At 35.6% G+C, this 20,876-nt stretch overlaps 1 protein-coding gene across 4 annotated transcripts in view; it reads right to left on the reverse strand.

Annotated features, from left to right (window-relative positions):
- CPAMD8 (C3 and PZP like alpha-2-macroglobulin domain containing 8) overlaps positions 1-20,876 on the reverse strand; it is a 70,475-nt gene that overhangs the window by 25,849 nt on the left and 23,750 nt on the right. For all 4 annotated transcript variants that reach the window (XM_072404662.1, XM_072404660.1, XM_072404659.1 and 1 more), the window contains exons 11-32: positions 18,216-18,443; positions 17,467-17,637; positions 17,221-17,349; positions 16,103-16,295; positions 15,407-15,579; positions 13,204-13,353; positions 12,578-12,739; positions 12,003-12,145; positions 11,599-11,661; positions 10,843-11,074; positions 9,434-9,587; positions 7,077-7,219; positions 6,569-6,620; positions 5,808-6,106; positions 4,866-5,091; positions 4,236-4,412; positions 3,070-3,151; positions 2,833-2,989; positions 1,786-1,860; positions 752-917; positions 585-671; positions 202-338 (exon numbers count right to left, since the gene is read on the reverse strand). In XM_072404662.1, the coding sequence (XP_072260763.1) occupies positions 202-338; positions 585-671; positions 752-917; positions 1,786-1,860; positions 2,833-2,989; positions 3,070-3,151; positions 4,236-4,412; positions 4,866-5,091; positions 5,808-6,106; positions 6,569-6,620; positions 7,077-7,219; positions 9,434-9,587; positions 10,843-11,074; positions 11,599-11,661; positions 12,003-12,145; positions 12,578-12,739; positions 13,204-13,353; positions 15,407-15,579; positions 16,103-16,295; positions 17,221-17,349; positions 17,467-17,637; positions 18,216-18,443 (3,399 nt within the window). The remainder of the gene's footprint in view (positions 1-201; positions 339-584; positions 672-751; positions 918-1,785; positions 1,861-2,832; positions 2,990-3,069; positions 3,152-4,235; positions 4,413-4,865; positions 5,092-5,807; positions 6,107-6,568; positions 6,621-7,076; positions 7,220-9,433; positions 9,588-10,842; positions 11,075-11,598; positions 11,662-12,002; positions 12,146-12,577; positions 12,740-13,203; positions 13,354-15,406; positions 15,580-16,102; positions 16,296-17,220; positions 17,350-17,466; positions 17,638-18,215; positions 18,444-20,876) is intronic.

A 20,876-nucleotide genomic window follows, 5' to 3' on the forward strand; every position in this document is an offset into this window, starting at 1 on the left:
TCTACTACATTTAAGTTTGTTTTAACTTTAATGTGCTCACATTATGTGGCATGTAAAATAAATCTTATATATATATTATTATTATTATATATAAATAATCATAGCCAGAAGTCTCATACAGGAACTTTTAATACCTATATTAACTACTAACTACAATTTGTCAACCTAGATTGATTGGTATATTATGGATTCCTATCTTACCTGCGTGGATGAGAATCCACCTAGGGCATTGCGCTGCTGAGAAAGCCATTTTACTACTGGAAGTGCAGAAGCCACATCTCCAAGAAGGGTATAGGTTAGCAAAGCATATGCTGTCATTTCCACTTCAGCTGAGATCACTGATTTAAAAAAAATCAAATAAATGACTTCTTATTAGGGGCCTAATGAATATTTGTCATCATCTTTACTGAAATAAACAAAATCAGCAATAATGATTTAACAACATAAGCCAGTACATAAACACAAAAAATAGTTCATTTTAATGAAATATTTTTTTTAATTACAACTGTTTAATGTTTGCAAGCAATTATAAAAATTAGGTTTAGCACTGCTTATCCAAGCAACACAGAAGAACCTTTTCTTACCAGATTGCGAGAGGCCATCACTGAAACTCATAAAAGTGTCCTCTTCTTTTGCTACGGAGCCAGTTAAACTCCAGTGAGTAAACCCATCTGTAGTCAAAAAAAATATATAATTCTTTTTTTTTCTTTTTAATTGTTGTGTTATATTTCATTAAATTAAGTCCAGTTACCTTGTGTTATGGCCATGCTGTTCAGCCTCCTGAGAGCTGCAGAAGCATAGGTGCTGCGCAGCAAAGTCAGAGCATATGTTGTCAGTGCTGTGGTATAAGGGTCATCTGCTGAGTACATGTGTGACTCCAAGTATTCTTTGGCTTTGGAAACAGCAACTCTTTCTTCCTGGGAAGAAAACAGCAATGAGACAATCGGAGCAATACAAAAGGCAGCTGCATGTGTTTTTTGGTTGTTATGGCTGCTTCAAAAGTCTTAAAAACATTTTTCTATGCAACTATTGTAATTGAACTTGGTGCTGTTAAAATAGCCTAGAAGTATACTGACATTTAGAAAATTATGTCTCTAAAATAATAATCTCCCTTTCCTTTATGAGTGCCATGGAGCCCTAACTTATAATTAGATAAAATGAGAGCAGTAGAGAGCTAAGCTGCAGTTGGTAAGTCATTCAAATAACATTTATAGAAACTGTGACAGGTTAGAAAAGTCTGTAAGTAATGATAGAACTGTAATATACAAGAAAAACAAATATTCAAGTAGCACTGACGCGCTGCATCTTTGTTATAATACCAGAAATGATTAACATTTCACAACATACCGAACATTAAGCATAATTAATTCAGTATGCCACATTCAAGACATGTTTAGAACTCATGTATTTAAATTAAAAACACATGCTTTGTTGAAAATCATGTCAGTGTCCAGAGTTATTCTTGCAGTTTATGTGTAGTACGTATTTCAGTTGTGTTTCTGTATTATAGGAGGTCACCATATAGGACAATATTTAGCAAAAGATCAATCTGTTTAGCACCTATAGAAACCAAAACATATAGCTTTACTATAGGTAACAACTGCAGACATGTAGTGACTGTCACAATAATGGTATCCTGTGGGAATACCCAGTTTCCCTCTCTTGTTTCATGGCTTGCATGGATATGCTTCCACCCATCTCTTACAACTTCTAGACACGTATAAGTCTGATAGAAACACATTTCAAACATACTACTAATTATATGTACTAAATATATGCTTTTACCTCTGAAGAGATTCCTGTCTCCAAGAGAGCAGCTGCAACATAAGCAGTTAGAGCTATTTTTCCGTGGTTTCCACCCTGTAACAACAGATTTACTTTTAATAAATTGATTATATATATAGCATCAGCTGGTACTCACAGGTTTTAACAGTTGGTTGTAAGTCTGAAAGAAAGGCTTTAAATCACCCTTTCTCAATCTTTTAAATCAGTGGAAAAAAGGCCACCTATATTGGTGGTCAGTGAAATAACCTTTAACAATGGCTGTCAGTGAATTCCCCCCCTTGACTGGTAGTCAATGTATTGTTTTCTTACACTCAGAGTTCATTAACATGAACGATGAGTGGACATTTCCTGATGATGCAACCATTGCGAAGCCAAGCTGAAAAAAATTAGCATCATCATTTCTGAGCAGTAAAAAAACAATGCATTCAGCGTGAACGCCAGATAACTGCCAGATAAACGTCAGACTAATCTTGAAATAATGCTTTGAAAATGCTGACTGTTCTTGTCATTGTTGGAGCTGAATGACAAGTTACAGTTGATGTAATTGAACCTTTATGATCAGTGAAATGCCTTCTTACAATAATGATCAATGTAGTGGCAACTTGCAATAGTGGTCAGTGGGAGAGGGGACCACTTAAGCAAACATTTGGTGGAATATATGTTTTTATGTATTTGTTTACTAAAAGAAAATCTTACATTATACATTAATTATGAGTGGTCATCTAATTTTTGATGACCACTTCATACAAATAAACCACACCATCCAAGGTTAGATTTCCATTCTAACCAAGAGTCTGGATGCACTAGGCACCAGCTTTTTTATCCAAACCTAGCTTATTATACTGTGAAATTGTATAAATAGGAAAACAAGAGATCACTGTATGTTTTTAATGACGAGAAATGAGATGATGTGGCCTATAGCTATACAATAAAAATCTGCCTCTGGTACCCATAAGTACAGGCCTATTATGTCTAATTCTATTCTATGTCTATTCAGCCATGACCCCATCTGACAAAAGCAGTGATTTTACTATGTGCAGTGCTTACCTGGATATCTTTGTTTATGATTCTACCCATGGCTGGAAAAGAACCATCTTTTTTCTGGTGCAGGATAATCCAGTCCTTTGCTGCAGAAAGTTCTAATGGATCAATATAGATGAAACCCCGGGACTGAGCAAAGGATTTCAACACAAATGCTGTAAGCCTGATGAATGAAGCCAATAGTGGTGTAAGAACAAGAAAATAATCACATAGACGTTTGTTTTAGTTTGAAATGTTCCTTACCACATACTTCCAGAAGAATCTCTCTCTCCAAAAGCACTATAGGATCCATCTTGTCTCTTATATGTTAGCTGACGTTGATAGCCTGTTTGACAAGGGTATGACATCCAGAATAAGTCTTACACTGGCTGTACATATTTTTTTTCTGCTGCTGGTCTTCAAGCAGGCAGAATTATCGAATGTCTATCTTACTAGCAACTGGCTGCCTGCAGTGCAAAATACTGGAAATGGATACCAGTCATTGGACAAGTTTAATGCATTAAAGACTTTATATGGAAAACAAAGGTAGCGTAATATACTTGATTGCATCCAAGAGGTTAGGATATCTAGGATTTTGTTGCAGTCTGCAATACATTTTTTGACCTAGGAAAAGATCTGGGGTAAATAACCATAAATGTAAATATCTTAATTCAAGAAAAAAAATAATTTGGCAAACATGAATGGAGTTCATGGAATCATGGAATGAGAGTGGAGTCATAGCTATGCAGCTATTCTGACCATAGATTGATACTTGAAATTTGAAAAATCTGGTTTCTGAACTGACAAGGTTTACCCAGATTCACTGAGCCCTATTTTACCTGTCATTATTAAATATAGTAGGGTTCAGGTAATTTGGTCACCAGCTGTCATTGTCTACAGGGCAGGATTGTGTGAGGGAGGTTGTCAATGCCCAAGAGTTTCTTTATCCATTTGAGGGCATGTTAAAAATAGACTTTTACTGAAAGATCTTATTCCTAAACTGGAAGTAAAGTTGAACAATGGTGATTCAGGCAGATGGTTACTGCAGAAAAGGACAGGCAATGTCCCTTCATAAATAACTGTACCTGCCTGATTGCTACCCCGCTGTCAAATTTAGCATGGAAGTTACGTCATCCTGGCCCAAGTCAGAATGGCCAATCTAGATGGAAATCTCCAGGAAGAAGGAAGGATGATGACAATGTCCTGTGACGGGGATAGGTTATTATTGTGGGTTTAGTTCTGCTTTACCTGTTTTGAAAATTCTTGTACTTTATTCACATCAGCAGTGTCTTTGTAGATTTGTAGACAAACAAAACAAGTTGAAGCCTGTTACTTATCCTGATTACATCAGGATGACAGGTTCAGTAAACATTATAAAATTACAAGTTATCCATAGAATATATGATAAATCAGAAATAATGATAACTCACCTTGCAGTAGATAGTCCACCGCTTCACTTTCCACCTCTGTACACAATTGCTTTGTTTTCTGTAGGTACTTGAGTACAAATACATTAGGAGCAAAGTGGATCATATTCTGCTCTCCACATCCAAATGGTAAACGGAGTAGGTTATCTAAATTACTCACAGTTGGACCCATTACATCTCCTGAAAATGTAATGCAATTACTGTCAGATAGTAAATTTAAAACATCCATTTCTTATCAATAATGTATATCAAAACATTCATAAAATAATTGACAGCAATTAGCCACAACATAATACATTATCCTGACTATATTATCTTAAGATTAGGGGTTTAACAATTATATTTAAGAACATTTTGGTTATGGTGATTAGTTTATCATAGAGTAACAGTAAGGCATGCATGCTAAAAACAATGTGCGTATAATACCAGCACTTCTTAATAACATAATGCATAAACAGTACTCTATGCTTTCAATGACACGTCAAAATCCTGCATTGTCTTCCTAAATATTACACTAATACCTTCAGTATTTTATGTTTACTCTTTGCTAAACAGTTTCACACATGAACCGTGTAACTAGTAAAAACTAGCGATCTGTCTCTAAATAAAAACTGTTTGATAAAGAATAATAACCTATAATAGAAGCTGTAGCTCTCTCAGACCCCGGGATGACATTGTGTGGGACCCCCAGTGTGAAAGCCTCATTGTGGTTCTCATCTGTCTCTTCCTTCCTCCAGATTTTAAATTCCCCCATGGAACCCCAGCCAGTTGAAAAGCCGATGAACTTCACGTCCGGCTGCTTGGCCGCTGCCCATTCCACGATAATAGAGTCATTGGAGCCTTTGGTGCCGTGTCCTACCTGGGGAAGGTGGAGACAGAGAAGAAAGGGAGGTATGTGGTCTTTACCCATAAAACTTTTTCACCATAAAATTAGTAGATAAATAGGAAACACCCTTTGAAATGCAAACCTACCTCAAGACAAACATTTATTTACACAGCTAAAATATATATGGAGCTGTATTTCCTTTACAACGTATTTAACATAGTTCTGCAAGGCTACATAATCAGCTTTGTGACCTGAATTTTCTTTACTACAGTTAGGCAATATAGCTTGGTCCCTTTACTGAGCGAGGTTGGTGGTATTCAAGAAGCAGAATACTAATCTCTCTTTTGTATCTTATCATGTTCCTTGACAACACATGTGTGAGTAACAAATTGCATTGACTCTTAGTGCTGCCCTTTCTACTCTAATTTAAAAACTGTGGTATATAGAAGACTCCAGGAAGCTGGTATATAGTCAAATTTAGGTAGTTGCAAAAGATGCATAAATACATTTAATGACTTTTTGACAAATATATTGCTGCATTCATTTGTGTATTTTTATATCTGCCTGGAATTCAGCATTAAACTATGAAAATTCAAGGATAAATAAAACAGAAATACTTTTCTCACTAAAATGGGACATAACTATATAGGCCCGTCTTTAGAATACCCCACCAATCTACCACATTAATTATTGTGACTGAGATTCCTATTTTCTGAACTGAAATATTCATGACATTTAATTGAGCTTACCTGGATGAGACCATTTTTCCAGCTAATCCAAAAAGCACGAAACTCATCCCATGACAAAATGGCAGCAGTGTTTGCACTAGCGACAGGTTCTCCCATCTTGCTTGTTGTTATCCATGTTTTAGAGTTCTGCTGTCCACCAATAACAATCTCTATCATTTCAGCCATGTCATGAGGTCCAGAAGACAGTGCCACATGGGCATCATTATGAGCTTTCACCGTCAAATCAAAGTGCGTCATCCGTTGAGGTTTTTGAACATACTGATATTCAAATTTGTTGGGAGTAGAAATCTGAATTTTCTCTAGGCCAAAAAAGATACTGCATAAATTTACAAAGATTTTATTTTTACCAGAATAAAGGGAAATAAATAGCATGTAATATGTGAGAAAACAGAACAAAGGTAAACCACTCTGTGTGACAACAAAAAACCAAAAATTGTATCAGTATCCAAAGGCACAATAAAGTAAACTAAAACTAAAGAGTAAACATCCTCAAAGCTCATAATATATTATCAGCAAATGTGTTTTGATGTGTAAAAAAGGCACAAAGGGAGAGGGCATTTTTAACATTGAGCAACTAAAAAGAATAAAACTGAGAACAAGAATGGTTTACAAATAAAAAAATAATGCAATCTGAGATTACCTGCTAATTTTCCTGCTTACTGTGCATGAACATGAAAATACAATAACAATAAATGGAAATAGTATTACCAACTGTATTAAATAAACAAATGTTTTGGAAACATTAATTTCAGTTCACTTACCATTCGGGCACAAAAACACGCTGTATGTGTATTCTCGGGCTAAGCCCTCTGGCTGAAACAAAGCACAGGTATATTTCCAGTGAACATATTCAACTGTTTAGACTTTTTAAACATACTTTTAAATGTGTTGGGGATTATTGATTGAGTATGGGCATAATTATGATCAGTGCATATTGAACACAGTATATTGCAATGCAGCGCTATTGCCACTAAATATCTATGTGAATTGAAGTGTCAAGACCCATGCTACTCCATCTATAACCATTCCTAACACAGATTTTGTTCTTCATTTGCCTTCTTCAGCATAAGAATGCACTGTGAAAATGACAGAATTATGATCACAACTGACTTTCAGATAGAAGACCAATCTAAAGATTATATAAAAGTTTCAAATCTTTTTAATTGAACAGACATTAAATAAGATTGTAAATGTGTCACGCAATGTAAAACTCATGAAGTATTGTCAATATCTTAAAGCTTTGTATGGTTATTTGGAATGAGATCTCACCTCCACCATCAAACTTCTGCGGACAAAATCACTACCGACTGGAGATTTCCTCTCACTGTGAACTTCTTCAATATGTTTGCTGTTCTTCAGACTGTTACTTCCCTCTGAAAGGCAGTTGATCCCTCCAAATGCAAGACCTCTGGCTAAGGAATACCAATTCATTGATCATGTCAAATTATCATTTGCAATAAAAACCATAATACACAGTTCAGAGCAACAAGTTAATTATTGAGCTAATTCTAACAAGAAAATGCTAAAAAGGCATTAAAAGTCATAAAGATCCCCCAAATTACTTTATTCTCAGTTTTATGAGAATGGCAGTTCTACTAATATTCACATCTCTCTAGTGTAGGGATTACTAATAAATTCTATTTAAAAAATAAATGTTAACTTTAGGAGAGGAACTAGTCAGGGATGTCCATTGCCCCCCCTCTTGTTTGCCCTTGCAATAGAATCTCTAGCTATAGCAATTCAGGATCATCAGGATATTAGGGGAGTGCGGTGTGGCATGAGAGAACATAAATGTGCATTATTTGCTGATGATATTCTGATATATCTGGTATATATGTCCTCCCCTCATGTCATGCTGCTGAACCTCTTTGGAACCTTAGACAAATTTGCAACTCTTTCGGGTTTACAGGTGAATCGATCTAAATCACAAGCTTTAAACATTAATATTCCTGATCATCAAATTTCACTGGTTAAAGAGAACTTTGACTTATGTTGGGAGACAAACTCGCTTCAGTACCTGGGGATACACCTAACCCCTACATACCATTCTTTGTTCCAAGCTAATTATACTCCCTTACTCAAAAAGATTTATTCAGATTTAAATACCTTGGCCATTCTTTCAATCACTACTATATGGAGGCCCAAATATCACAATTCTCATACTCCATCCTAAGAGGAGTTAAACCCCAATGGGTAAAGATGGAAGAAGCAGCTGTGACACAGGGCGTCTTTGATGTGGATCCCCAAGAAATGCCCAGCCTTGTGTCATTCTCTGTTACTATGGGATAGACATAGGTCTATTTCGGACCTGTGTTCATCCCATGCTCCCCCCACCCCTTTCTGGATTAATCCGCAGTTTTCTCCAGGCAAGGATATAAATAGTTTCAAATGGTGGTCCAATAAAGGGTCTGAGCGATTACAGATACCTGGGACATGTTCAGTTTTGAATATTTGACTAGTAAAAAGAAGCTCCCGCGTCATGAGTATTTTCATTATACGCAAATTCAGTCCTTTGTTAGCTCTAAAATTCGGTTGGCTCCACGTCCCTTGCGTTTCCCTGCATTTGAAAGTACATGCAGATCTTTGGTTGATACAAAGGGTCAGATCTCAAAAATATATAGTATTTTGATTTCGTCCCCTCACATGTTAAAATTCCAGGGTTTTGGAGAGAGAGGTGAGGAGTTCTCCAGAAGCTGCTTTAATTAGCAAATGTGATCTGGAAGCCCCTAAGTCTGTTTTGAAACGTCTGAAGCTGATTTCACTTGCAGCTCGGATCACCCAGGCTAAATCCTGGAAGTCTCCTACAATATTACTAGGTCCAATTTTTACCAAAATGGATTGGATTACGGTTAACAATAAAATTACCCATATCCTCAATAATACAATGGTGAAATTTGACAAGATTTGGGAACCCGGGAGGAGATATGGCTCATCCAATCCTAACGACTAAAATACTATACTATTTCTGTCCATGTTGAGTCTTGTCTGTCCTTCCCTAGTCTTGTCGTGTCTGTCTTGTTTTTGTCCCTGTATGTCCATTTCGTTATTATTAGTGTAACTAAAGTTCACGCAGGAGCACTTTATCTCCATACTAAGATGATATGTATGGATTATTTGGTTTCTTTTTCATATGTTATATGACATGTTTATACTCTTGTTGATAAAAATCAATAAAGTATTGAAATATAAAAAATAAATGTTGTTTTCACATTTCATTTCACACAATTTAAATCACTAGTGAGGGAACAGTGAAAGAATAGCACCTCATAGGTCCAGCCAGCAAGACAGTGATGTAGTTAAAAGAATGTGTATAGATTCTTTGAAATTTTCTTCCTGTTGGTAAATTGTTGTCAGGAACAAAACTGTTTCTGTGAAATGCATGGAAGTATCTTTGCATTTTTACACATAACACTGGTAAATTTTAAATTTCACCACTGGTGAAGTGTATTCATCAAATTAGGATTTGTTTGGGACTAAATTCACAATATCAAGTTTAGCAATATGCAATGAAACAATAAATTGAAAGGCATAATTACCTAAATTAAAAGCATATACGTATATGCTGGTGTAAATAAGTCTAAATATTAACCTTTTGCCAAATACAGAAACAAAAAAAATGGTATTACCTGAAATATTTTCCTGCCCAAGATTAGAAAATGAAAACACAGCTGATGTGGGCTTAGTCTCCCCTGGTGCCACACAAAGTTTACGAATCAGGTACTGTTTCCCAGGATATCCTACAAACTTCACTCCTTTTGTTATCATGATCTTTATGTGTACCTGTCAAGTAATTTAAACATTAATTAACATTAACCACTTTCCCATCTGTATGCCCCTCAATTCTTACATTTCTGCTATGAGCCTATATATATACATAGGTGATAATTTTTTTATTTATAGAAATAGACTCCTGTCTCTCTATGGGTATAGGTAAGTATATTGGTAGCCACCCCTAAATATTTATATTTAAACAGGATAAAGAAAGCAAACAGAAGAGTTTTAACAGCTGTTAAATTATAATTATGTATTCATGAAGAATTATTCATACATATTTATTACAATCGATTAATTCATCCATAGTAATATCATGGGATTTGGGTATAAATGCTATACATCAACAACTACATAAATTGTAACTGTATCTGTCTTTGTCATTTGACACGTTTCCCCAGAGTATAGCTGGGACATAGATGGTATATGTTGGATATTCAAGGAATATATGGTATCTATCGGCTTGAGTCACATGAGATAACCCTTACTAAACACTTTCAAAGAATAGTCCAGGTTGGTGCTTATAAAAGTGTGTGTAAGACTGGTAATACATGGGGAAATTTCTCCAAGGTGTAGATCTTGGAACTTTCCACTAATGTTTGACTATAGGGAATCAGGTATAATTCAATTATCAAAGTAATTGATCAGGAATGTGGTTCACTTGTGTAGCTAAAATAGATCTCCAAGGAGTTCCACAAGGTGAGCTGTTAGGAGGTGTAATACTGAGGTACAGACTTTTTTCAAACCTATAATGTTGGTCAGAAAATAAATTGTCTGATTTCACTGATATATATATAGACCAAACATTTTGTTTTTATTTTGGAAAAGGGAAAGGGCTGCTGTCTGTGTACCACTGGGAAACATTTACTTCACTTGATTTGGGCTATATATACATTTTAAAATTACTGACACAATAGGCCTCATTTAATAAAGCTCCCCAAGACCAGAGAAAATAGCATAGTTGGAGATTCCAGAAAAACTGGAATATATTTCCTAAAATTAATTTGCCTTTAGTTAACTAATGTTTTTAATCGTAGATTAGATTCACAATACAGGTTCGTGGGATCATCCAGGTTCTCCCATACTAGTCTAACTTCTGCAGTCTTGGGGACCCTTACTAAATTAGGCCCAATGCAGCAGAAGTGTAGCATAGATACTGTTAAATAGCTAATATTTGGATATAAACAACTTTTCACGTAAACAACTAGGAATTAGGGGCAATCTAAAAAAAAAAAAAGAAATTGAAATAGTAATAACTTCTTACCTCAACAGTGATGGGAAGGTAATTGTAAACTGTCAGTGGTATTTTGACTTGCTCCCCTCGTATTACATGGTATGGCAGTGTGAAATCAATGAAAAATGGTTTGAATGTTTTTAGATATGCTGATCTGGCTACTCCAAGTCCTGTTTCTCCAGACATACCAATGGCCTCTGTTACCCATGTAGTTATAGAATCTGGGACCTCTACATGTAGTTCAGCCTCACCATTAGTTTCACTGGGACGACAGAAAAATGAATTCATGTTAATAAATAGAGTTCCAATAGTTACCAGTATGTCCCCCTCCTTATGGTTTTTATGCTAGCTCACACACGACATGGCAGCTTACACCATCCCTAGTTTAAGTCAAATCAAATTGGCTGGACAGTTCTGTCTAGCTTCTTGAAGAGGACAGTGCCCAAAAAATACACTATCTTTGCAAGCTTAAAAAGTATTTAGTGACATCTGACCATGACAGTATAATTGCAAAGTTTTGAAACCCCATTGTCAGAAAATGTTATCTCTGGAAAACCTTCAAAAAAGGTTCCTGACACTGAAAGTACACGTTATTGACCCCTATCCCTAAATAATCCCTAAATAAACTGATCATGTTTACCATAAAACATTGTTGTGATAGATGAGTTATATTATATACTGTGACGAATTGTCATGCAGCTTACAAAATAATACTTCTAATGAGTGAAATAAAAGAAGCTGATATAATATCATTACATTGTTTAGTAGCTTTGAACTATTGTTTACCTGATATTGAAGCAGTGCCAGATCATGGTTTCAGGAAAGAAAGTTCTTTTTCTTCTCTCAAATCTGTAAGAATGTTAAGAAATGTGTCATATTTGTACAGTGCATGTCACTTAGCAATGTGTATACTCTTGTCTCTGTTCCAGGCAATACTCAGTTCTACTTAAAAAAAAGAAAGAATAAAACATAGGAAAGTATAAGCACTACATAATAAGAAGTTGATTGTTCCACCTGTCCACAGTGCCACCAAACAGAAATTGTAAAAAGTACCTATCCAAGAAACAAACCCTAAACTATATTACATTAATATATATGAATTGATAGACATAAATTTGTAAGTTTGGAGCTTTGCTTGACACTAGTTTCTGAAAAATTCCTTACTGACAAAACAGGTTCTGTTAACTTACCGAGGAACTACTCTGTTATGAGAAGATGCCACCAGTGTACCTGTATGCGGCTGGAAGGCGGGAACTGCCTCATCTGTGTACATTCCATCGCTCTGTCTGTAATTTAGACTTACTACATCTGTCATCACAACCAATCCTGTCTCCTGGGATAGGCATCCAAGAAAAGAAAAACATATTTTTATTAGTTTCTTGGAAAATAACCTTTTTTTTTGCTACTGGTTTATATAATCATTGTAGTGAAAAAAACGAGCCGCTTAGGTTGATACTTCTGTCTTTTTTGCCATTAACCTACTGCTAGTGAAAACATGTAGCTGGTGATTCAACCCCATGGGCTGCTCAAGCAATGAAAGTGTGCTACTGCCTTCCAAACGCACTATTCTTCGATGGCCTATAGTGTAATTTTTGCAAGGAACACACAGGATGTCTCACGTGAGTTATATGTATTTTACATGAGTATGGGCAGACTTTTTTTTCCAAGTCTTACAGTTAACTCCCCCCTCTGGTTTGCTGCTATAGGGGTCCTTTAAATATCAGGCTACACACAGCTAATTCTCACTTCAATATGTCTCACTTACTGTAAAAGCAAACCTAGCATCCTTGGTGATATCCCAATGCCACGAAAAAACTGACGAACGTCGTTTTCTTTGAGAACCCAGACCTGGCCACCAAAAATGTCCTTCATCCTTTCCAGTCCCAAATGCATCTGAAACATCAAAAGTGGATAGCTCCTGGAATACCTGCAACAACAAAAAACATGTGAAAAGTCTACAAACATTTTGCTACAGGTTTAGACAACAACTTGGTTGTGCATGGGGTAAAAATATAAACTTAAGACATAACCATTGAAGAGGTCTTAGGCCAGCCAAGCTCAAAACCATTTTCAGATACTGTAAACATTAATGCTGTAAATGATGCTTGTATATTGTTTAAGGCATAGATGGAAGCTGTCTCACATCCTCAGAATTGTTTCACAGCAGAGGTGCTTAGAGCTGAAAAGCTGAAAGCAAAAATGTTATCTGGTGCTTACTTGAGATGCAAGTGCACAGCTTAATAATTGCCAGGCTTCTTTTCCTTCAAGATTTGATCCACAGCAACAAGGTAACTTTAACCCCTGAATTTAATTGAACTCAAAAACCAGTAAGCATTCTGATTCAATATACAATTCAAAACGTCTTTAATAGGCCATAATATGGTAACTCACCTGTTCAGGAGTTATCTGGAAGCCACTACCCAGGAGATACGCACTTTTATCCACCGTGGATACACATACACAGCTTCCTTTAGTAGCTTTAACTTTAATGTCAACAGCCTCACCTGGCCTAGAATCATTGGTGGACAGTGACACTGACACCTGTGGCACATAAAACAGCAGTAAGCAATGAGAAATATAAGATATATTATATGTATACACCAAAGAACCAATAATAGGAGAGAATAGGATATATAAAAAATGAAGTGCATTATAAAAGACCAAACACTGTTGGGGCTGAGCCCAACCCTCAAGCCTCCTCCCATCAAAAGCTTCTGTCTCTGCTTATGAAACAGAATGTATTTATGTTTAACCAATATCTAGCCTGCTCCACAGCTTGAACATGTTGTGCTCCTCCTGGGGGAAAATCTGGCATGTGTACAGCGACCCCACCCCCCCCCCCCCCCCATCGTCATTTGTCGGATTGTCCTTGTGGATTAATAAATGACTGAACAGGGATGGCTGTTCAAGGTTCCTATGGAGAAAAGTTACAATGGGATGCTGTTCGCTTGTTCTTCCCCCTCTTCTATCTACAGGAGAGAACAGTGCTATAAGTACAGCACATGTTTGTTGTCCAGTCACTGGAAATTATCATAAAAAAATATTTTTTCCAGCAACAGAACTTGTATCTAACTTGTGTCCAATGCTTATGCTTAGGGTTGGTTGCAGCTTCAAATGGCAGAAATAGTCAACATTAAAGAGTGCCTTTTTTTGGCATTTTGTGGCATTAAGTATTAAAATAACATTTACTAGCTAGTGCTTAATTAGTGCACTAGCCATAAAAGGATTTGGCAAAATACAAATAAAGTAATCCCGGGGAATAACAATTGTTCTTTAAAACAGCTTTTAGGATGTGTATAACCAAACCATTTTAGGTATTTACTCTAGAATATTTTTATTACTACACAGTATTTATATAGCACCATCATACTACACAGCGCTGTACAAAGTCCATAGTCATGTCACTAGCTGTCCTTCAAAGGGGCTCACAATCTAACATCCCTACCATAGTCATATGTCATTAATACAGTCTAAGAGCAATTTTGGGGGAAAGCTAATAAACCTAACTGCATGTTTTTTGAATGTGAGAGGAAACACATGCAAACATGGGATGAACCATGCTGATAGTGCCCTGGCCGAGTTTCAAACCTAGGACCTAGCGCTGCAAAGGCCAGAGAACTTACCTCTGAGCCATCGTGCTGCCCATCAGGCAAATATGCTTTGTAACCCAATAAGACCTAGTTTACACTACTCTTTGCCCCCCCATCTGCCACCCAAAAGATATTTGCCTGTTTATTAACTAAGGTTTATCCAAACCAAGTTTAAGTAAACCAAGGTTTTTGTTTTTAATTGCTTGTCAGAAATCAAAGCTTTCCTTACTCTATTCATAACTAAAAAAAAATTTCACTATACATACATCTTAACCTTTATATGGAACTCTCCAAAGTGCTGAAACTTTTTTCGTTTTTGTTTTTTTAACCATTTTGATTTTTATCTAATAAAATAATTTTTCAATTAATATTTTAAAAATCAAAACTTTTAAAGATAGACCCAAGGCTAGCATACTCTGACACATTATGTAATAATATAATGTCCCCCAGGACAAGGGAGGCTTAAAAGTCAACATTAAAATCAGGTGATTAAAATAAAGTTTATCTTTTTGCAATTTCCTTTTGTCAGAATCCTCTGGATTAATTTTTTTAAATAACTGCCTCAATTTTACCTTTTTATTTTAATTTAATTTATACTCCAAAAAACTTTACTCCAAAAAAAATACAACCAAAACAATACAGCACAGACTAATATAACGTGATGTATGTACCAAAAAGGATAAGGTAAGTTTATATATTGTAGGTTGGAAAAAAAAGCATTGTAACAGTCTATTGTAGCTGACTATTCATGATATACAGCAAGTGTGAAGTGATAATTATTTTATAACTTTTTGAGGGAGGGAGAACAAAGAGGGTTGAGTAGAAAACAAAAAAGCTCCTCACCAGGCCTTATCCTTACCAGGCATTACAAGGAATGGGTAGTGCTCTCAGGAGAGTTTGGGTTTACATAAGTGGTGTTACCTCGCAGCAATGTCAAGTTTAGCTTTAAACATATCATATATAGTACATTAAAGACAGCACCATATTAGCATCACACACTTTACCTTGTTCTCAAAGGCTGGTTCTATCGAAATCTGGGCACTGTCAGTAATTCCTTCTCCATTCTCTCTTACATAATAAACCAAGAGTCGACTTAAAGGAGCCATAATATGAGTTACACGGAAATGTACATATGTCAGCCACACTTCAGAGTCAAGAGTTGAATGGTCTGTCGAATCTAAGAGAAACCAGAATTAACAATAAATAGAAAAACTTCCCAGAAAACTGTATTGTATACAACAAATGAAAGTATGTCTAATGTGTAGCACCCCAGTCCCCTGTATGTGGTGCCTGCACAAGTAACTTTTTATAGTATTTGTTCCTATTATTTTCACCTGATAATCCTGACACATTTTTTGTCCCTTGATAGTTATACTTAAAATGAAAACGAATGCAGCTACCACATCAAAGAACTAGGCATCCATAAAGGAGGTAAACTGTAATATATAACTTATTTGTTTTTCAATTTATAAATGCTTTGAGGAAACAAAAAGGCATCAATTTTAATAATTTTCACGGGAAAACTTTTCGCTCAGTGTTATGGGAAAGTGATCTGACAGCTGATGTCGTTTTGCCCTATATTCTCATTATTGTATGATGTAAATATTCTCCAATAATAGCTGTACATCAGCATGGAGCACTGAAGTTTGTGTGTGCAAGTAAAATACATATTCTTAAATCACACATTTATGACCTGGTACCTGATCCATTATCTTCTGTTTCATTAAAGTTTCTGTCAAAGGTAACAGATGGTGATCTCTTTGTCCTTTGTAGGGTGACATTTGATGACTGCATTCCAGACAGCACAATGTTTCCACGAGATGCCACTTCATAGTGCAAAGTGAAATTGCTTGGACAGGTGGACTTCAAAGTAATACGGACGTCCTCACCCACCTGCCATCAGGAGAGGTGAAACAAGTGACAAGACTCATACTTCACTTTGTTCAAATTTATAGTCCCTAGTCCTAATTTATTTAAAAAAATAAAGTTTATCCTGCAATAAATTATAATAATAATATATACAATATTAGAGATAATCCACTGGCACTCTGAAGCTGATTTACCAGTGAAGATGAGAATCTAGACAAAAATGTGAAAATACTGCTTACCTTTTCACTTTCACATGATTCGGTGTGAATTCTCAACTAGTAAATCAGCCTCTACTTGTGCAGTAAAAATTATAGGGCAAGGGTAGCTTAAAAGTCAACTTTTTGGTGAGGAAAAAAACCTGCTGTCAAGCATAAAGCAAATCCGTGGTTCGAATTCTGGGTCATTCTGTGGTATTGAATGTTCAAAATTCAGTCACCCCCCTGGGATTGTTGAAATTTGCAAGCTCTTTTCTGTCTCAAACACTGTTTCTTTGGATTGGATTATAACTCACAGGTCAATAGAAAAGTGCAAGGGGTAGGAGGACATGAGCGGGCTTTAACCTCACCTGTCTAAACTGCCCAGATATGTGTGTGTGGGCAGAGATTGGAGGATACTACTTACACTTAGTACCTGGAAGCATTTTTTACAAATGTGTTTTACAACTTTTAGCATTCTCCAAATATGTTCACTCTAGGATACCTTTCATTTCACACTAAATAGTAATTTGATAAATATGATGCATCCACAACCTAATAATTTGAATGATTGCAAAATACAAAACAAAATTTTGTAATGTGTGAAATTATATGTGATGTGTGGATAACTATAAAAGTAACATGTCCCAAACCCCCAACAGCTAACAATTTTTTAAAGTGAAGACTATTTTTGATTTTTTGCAGATGCATGTCAGAGTAAAATTTTTCCTATAAAGAACACTCTCAGTACTCACCTGTAATGGTTTTTCCAGAGGTTGAATCAGTAGGTGACATTTACTTGGAGAATACCAGCTACTTATGGACAAATAGTTGGGTAAATATTGATCTCCTGTAGTTTTTCCATCAACGGCTATTACTTTAGACTTTGAAGCAGAACAGACACATGCAAGAAACAAGAACAGAATAATTTATATATACTAAACACAAAGACTACCAAAGGGTAATTGTTAGTTTTTAAATATGCACAGCTGGTAACTCACCTCCAACCACACATACTGAGCTGCTGTTGGTATAGATGGTATCTGAAACTCTATCAGTCCATTCTGAGACACGAGTTCACTGGTGTACACATTATCTTTGGGGTTTAGTTCAGCTTTGATTCTTACAGTAACTCCATCAGCAGGGCTTCCATCTGGATATGTAACCTCAACCTAACAAACCAGTGGGATAGATTGGGTGATGTAATAATAAAGAGCAGTACTTTAGAATTTATTTCAGATAACTTGCTAGGGACTTGGTTAAAGTTTATTATGTTTATATTTTGCTTTCAATTTTTTATGTAAAAATATCTAGTTTATTATTTATGTTTCCTTTATGCCAGTATTTTAGGACTGGACTGTAACTGAATGTTTATTTTGTTTGCATCATTTATTACCTACTTAAAAGTTATAATAAGATGGTAGGCTATAATTGTAGTATTATGTAAAGTTTGATGCATTGAGCAATACGTTAAGCAACCATTGTGGAGAACATTATATCTTGTTCAAATGTTCTTCTTAAAAAAAATTTGAAAACTCTATATATAAAACATAATGTATAGGATGAAATATAACATCCATCCATAAGTAAAGTAAACAAATTCCTATCCACAGTTTACAACGTATAGGTACCAATTCAGTTCAAAAACAGGGGCCAACCAAGTGCAGTACTTACTTAGAAAATTGATAAATATGCACCACAATTTTAGATAGATCAGAAAAGTCAATTGGTAAAAGGTATTGTAACTTACTTTTCCTTGATAAGGTAGGCCTGGCTTGAACTGTTTGCGAGTATCCCTGCTATATTTGATATCAATTAACTGTTTTTGAACTGGAGTGGTGTCATCAAAAGTAACCTGCTTGCTGCCATCTACAGCAGTTACAGTGGCCCAAATATTGACGGTCCCTCGAAAATGCTCTGAGAAGTCTACTGGCATCATATCCTTGGCACAGATGTCAAACATTCCAGATCCATAAATCTGCAATAAATAAAATTTCACAATGTATATAGATATTTAGGCAAAATAATTCAACAACAGTTTCTTAGTGTTTAGATGCCCATTAGTAGTATGCTTATTTTTGAAGAATTCTTTGGTTGGTAGCATTACCCTGTGGTAGCATTAGACCACTAGAAATCACATACATGTAAATGTGTACTGGCGCTTTGGATTAGGCAAATAAAGATATACCTTATCCCCATTCAGACACAAGACAAAATACATTTTGTGTATTCCAAACTCTTTTATCCATTAGTTACTTGCTTCGAATCAAATCAAAAATCATTTTATTATGTAATTCTTCCACTTACACCCTTAAATTTGTCTGCATTTCCAGGTTGTTAAAGCCAGGATTTGCTTTGTAAATACAGCAGCTATTAATATCAGCCAATGTCAAAAATTGACCTGACACAGTGTTTATTATTACTGTTTAAATTTGTGATAGAGAGTGACACAAAGTATTGTTACATTTGTATTTACTTGGGGTAGCTAATGTGTCATGAAATTAGTTTTTCTTAGCTATTTATTTTTAAAGCAGGATTACTTACCTTTTGTCCCACAGATCACTTGATGGAGCTGGGCCTTTCCTCGATCAGATCAATGCGCATGCGTGAGATGGGAATCTCTTTCCTCCCTTCTGTGCATGCCTGGGATCAGACATGTGCAGAAGGAGCAGCAAAGAGCCTCCCGAGACATGGAACGTAGGCTTCCCAGGAGGCTCTGCACTCCCATTCAGTCTTGATCGCGGCATTTTTATATAAAGTTGCCTACACTTTTATGTAAAGTAAAAATGTTTAGTTTAAGTCTGCTTTAATTTCAAATGCCCCCACCTCAACAAATTATGGGACAAAAATGAGAAGGAGGAGTAGAAGAAACACTTGTAGACACTGTCATTTTATATATGAATAATACAGTACAACAGTCCTATTGACACCTTCAAATGTCAGAGATTTAGGGGTTTATTTGACCATTTTATTAGTGAATATTCAGTGGTGCACCCATCTTTGTCCAAAACTTCTGCAATTTACTTTATTTTTATCTTGCTGTATATTTGCAATCCAAAAGTGTGTTATGAGAATCCCTGACAACTGTTTTCAGGCCAGCCATGCAAGACTAGGCTTTTCTTTGCCTAGTATTTTAATGCCTGCAAATTATTGCCTATTAATTGAAAAATATTTTGTTGTATCAGAATAGGTAGCTTTAGATATAAATTCCTTAAAACTAGTATTTAAGGTTCTCCCTTAATTAACAATGATGTATTTCAAAATACCTTACACTTGAATGTAAGAATTATTTTTTGTTTCAGATATTCATGGTTCCTTACTTTAGAAAGACATCTTTTTATCAGAGGATCAACTCAAAGTCCTTAACAAACCATTTTCAGCTCAGGAGATAGAGTGATCAAACATTTACCACTGTACAAATCCCCCCAGTATTATCAGACATATTCATCTTTGTTATTTGCACCATTAATCAAAGTATTTAGTCAAGCGATATCAGTTGGTCATTTCCCTTCAGAAATGCTTAAGGCTATAATTGTCACCATACCCAAAGAGGGGAAAAAACATCTCACCCTCAAAACTTTAGACCTATTTCACTTTTAAATACAGACCTCAAAATATTAGCCAAGATCATTGCCCTACGTTTTCAAGACCTAATACCCCATCTAGTCCATACCAACCCAGTTGAAGAAAGCTTTTGATAGGGTACGCTGGGGATATTTACATGCAACACTAAAAAAAATTAGTATGCATGGTGTAATTTTGTCCGCATTATGACCCTATATACTTACCCTTCTGCTCAAGTTTATATTTCAAATATTCTATCTTCTCTCTTTGTTATAACCAATGGGACATGTCAGGGCTGTCCCTATTCCCTATCCCTTTTATTCTGATTTTGGAACCCTTGGCACAAACTATCAGAGACAACTATACTATCAAAGGCATACAAATAGATAAAAACTCACATAATTTAGGACTGTTTGCTGATGATGTCATCCTCACGTTGACTGACCTGCGTTTATCTATAGAAGCTTTATTGCATATTATAGATGACTTCATTTCGATCAGCTATTATAGAATTAACCAATCCAAGTGTAATATTTTGAATGTGGAAATTTCTCCACTACTACAAACAGAATTTTCTGGAATTTTCCCTTTTCTCTGCATCTCTTATTTGGGAATTCAATTGTCATACCCCGTAGCCAACATATGTAGATGCAACTTTATACTGATATTAGCATCTATACAATATAGTACAGAATTGTCTAGGGTTGAATTGCAGCATTTAAAATGTCTGTTCTTCCAAAAATGTTATACTAATTCCAGGCAATCCACGTTATTCTTCCTTTCCAAATTCTATCTTCTTTGCAATCCATAGTGAATAAATATGTATGGAATGGTAAGAAACCACAAA

The sequence above is a fragment of the Pyxicephalus adspersus genome, chromosome 3 (assembly GCF_032062135.1).
Source record: "Pyxicephalus adspersus chromosome 3, UCB_Pads_2.0, whole genome shotgun sequence".
Lineage (NCBI taxonomy): Eukaryota > Metazoa > Chordata > Amphibia > Anura > Pyxicephalidae > Pyxicephalus > Pyxicephalus adspersus.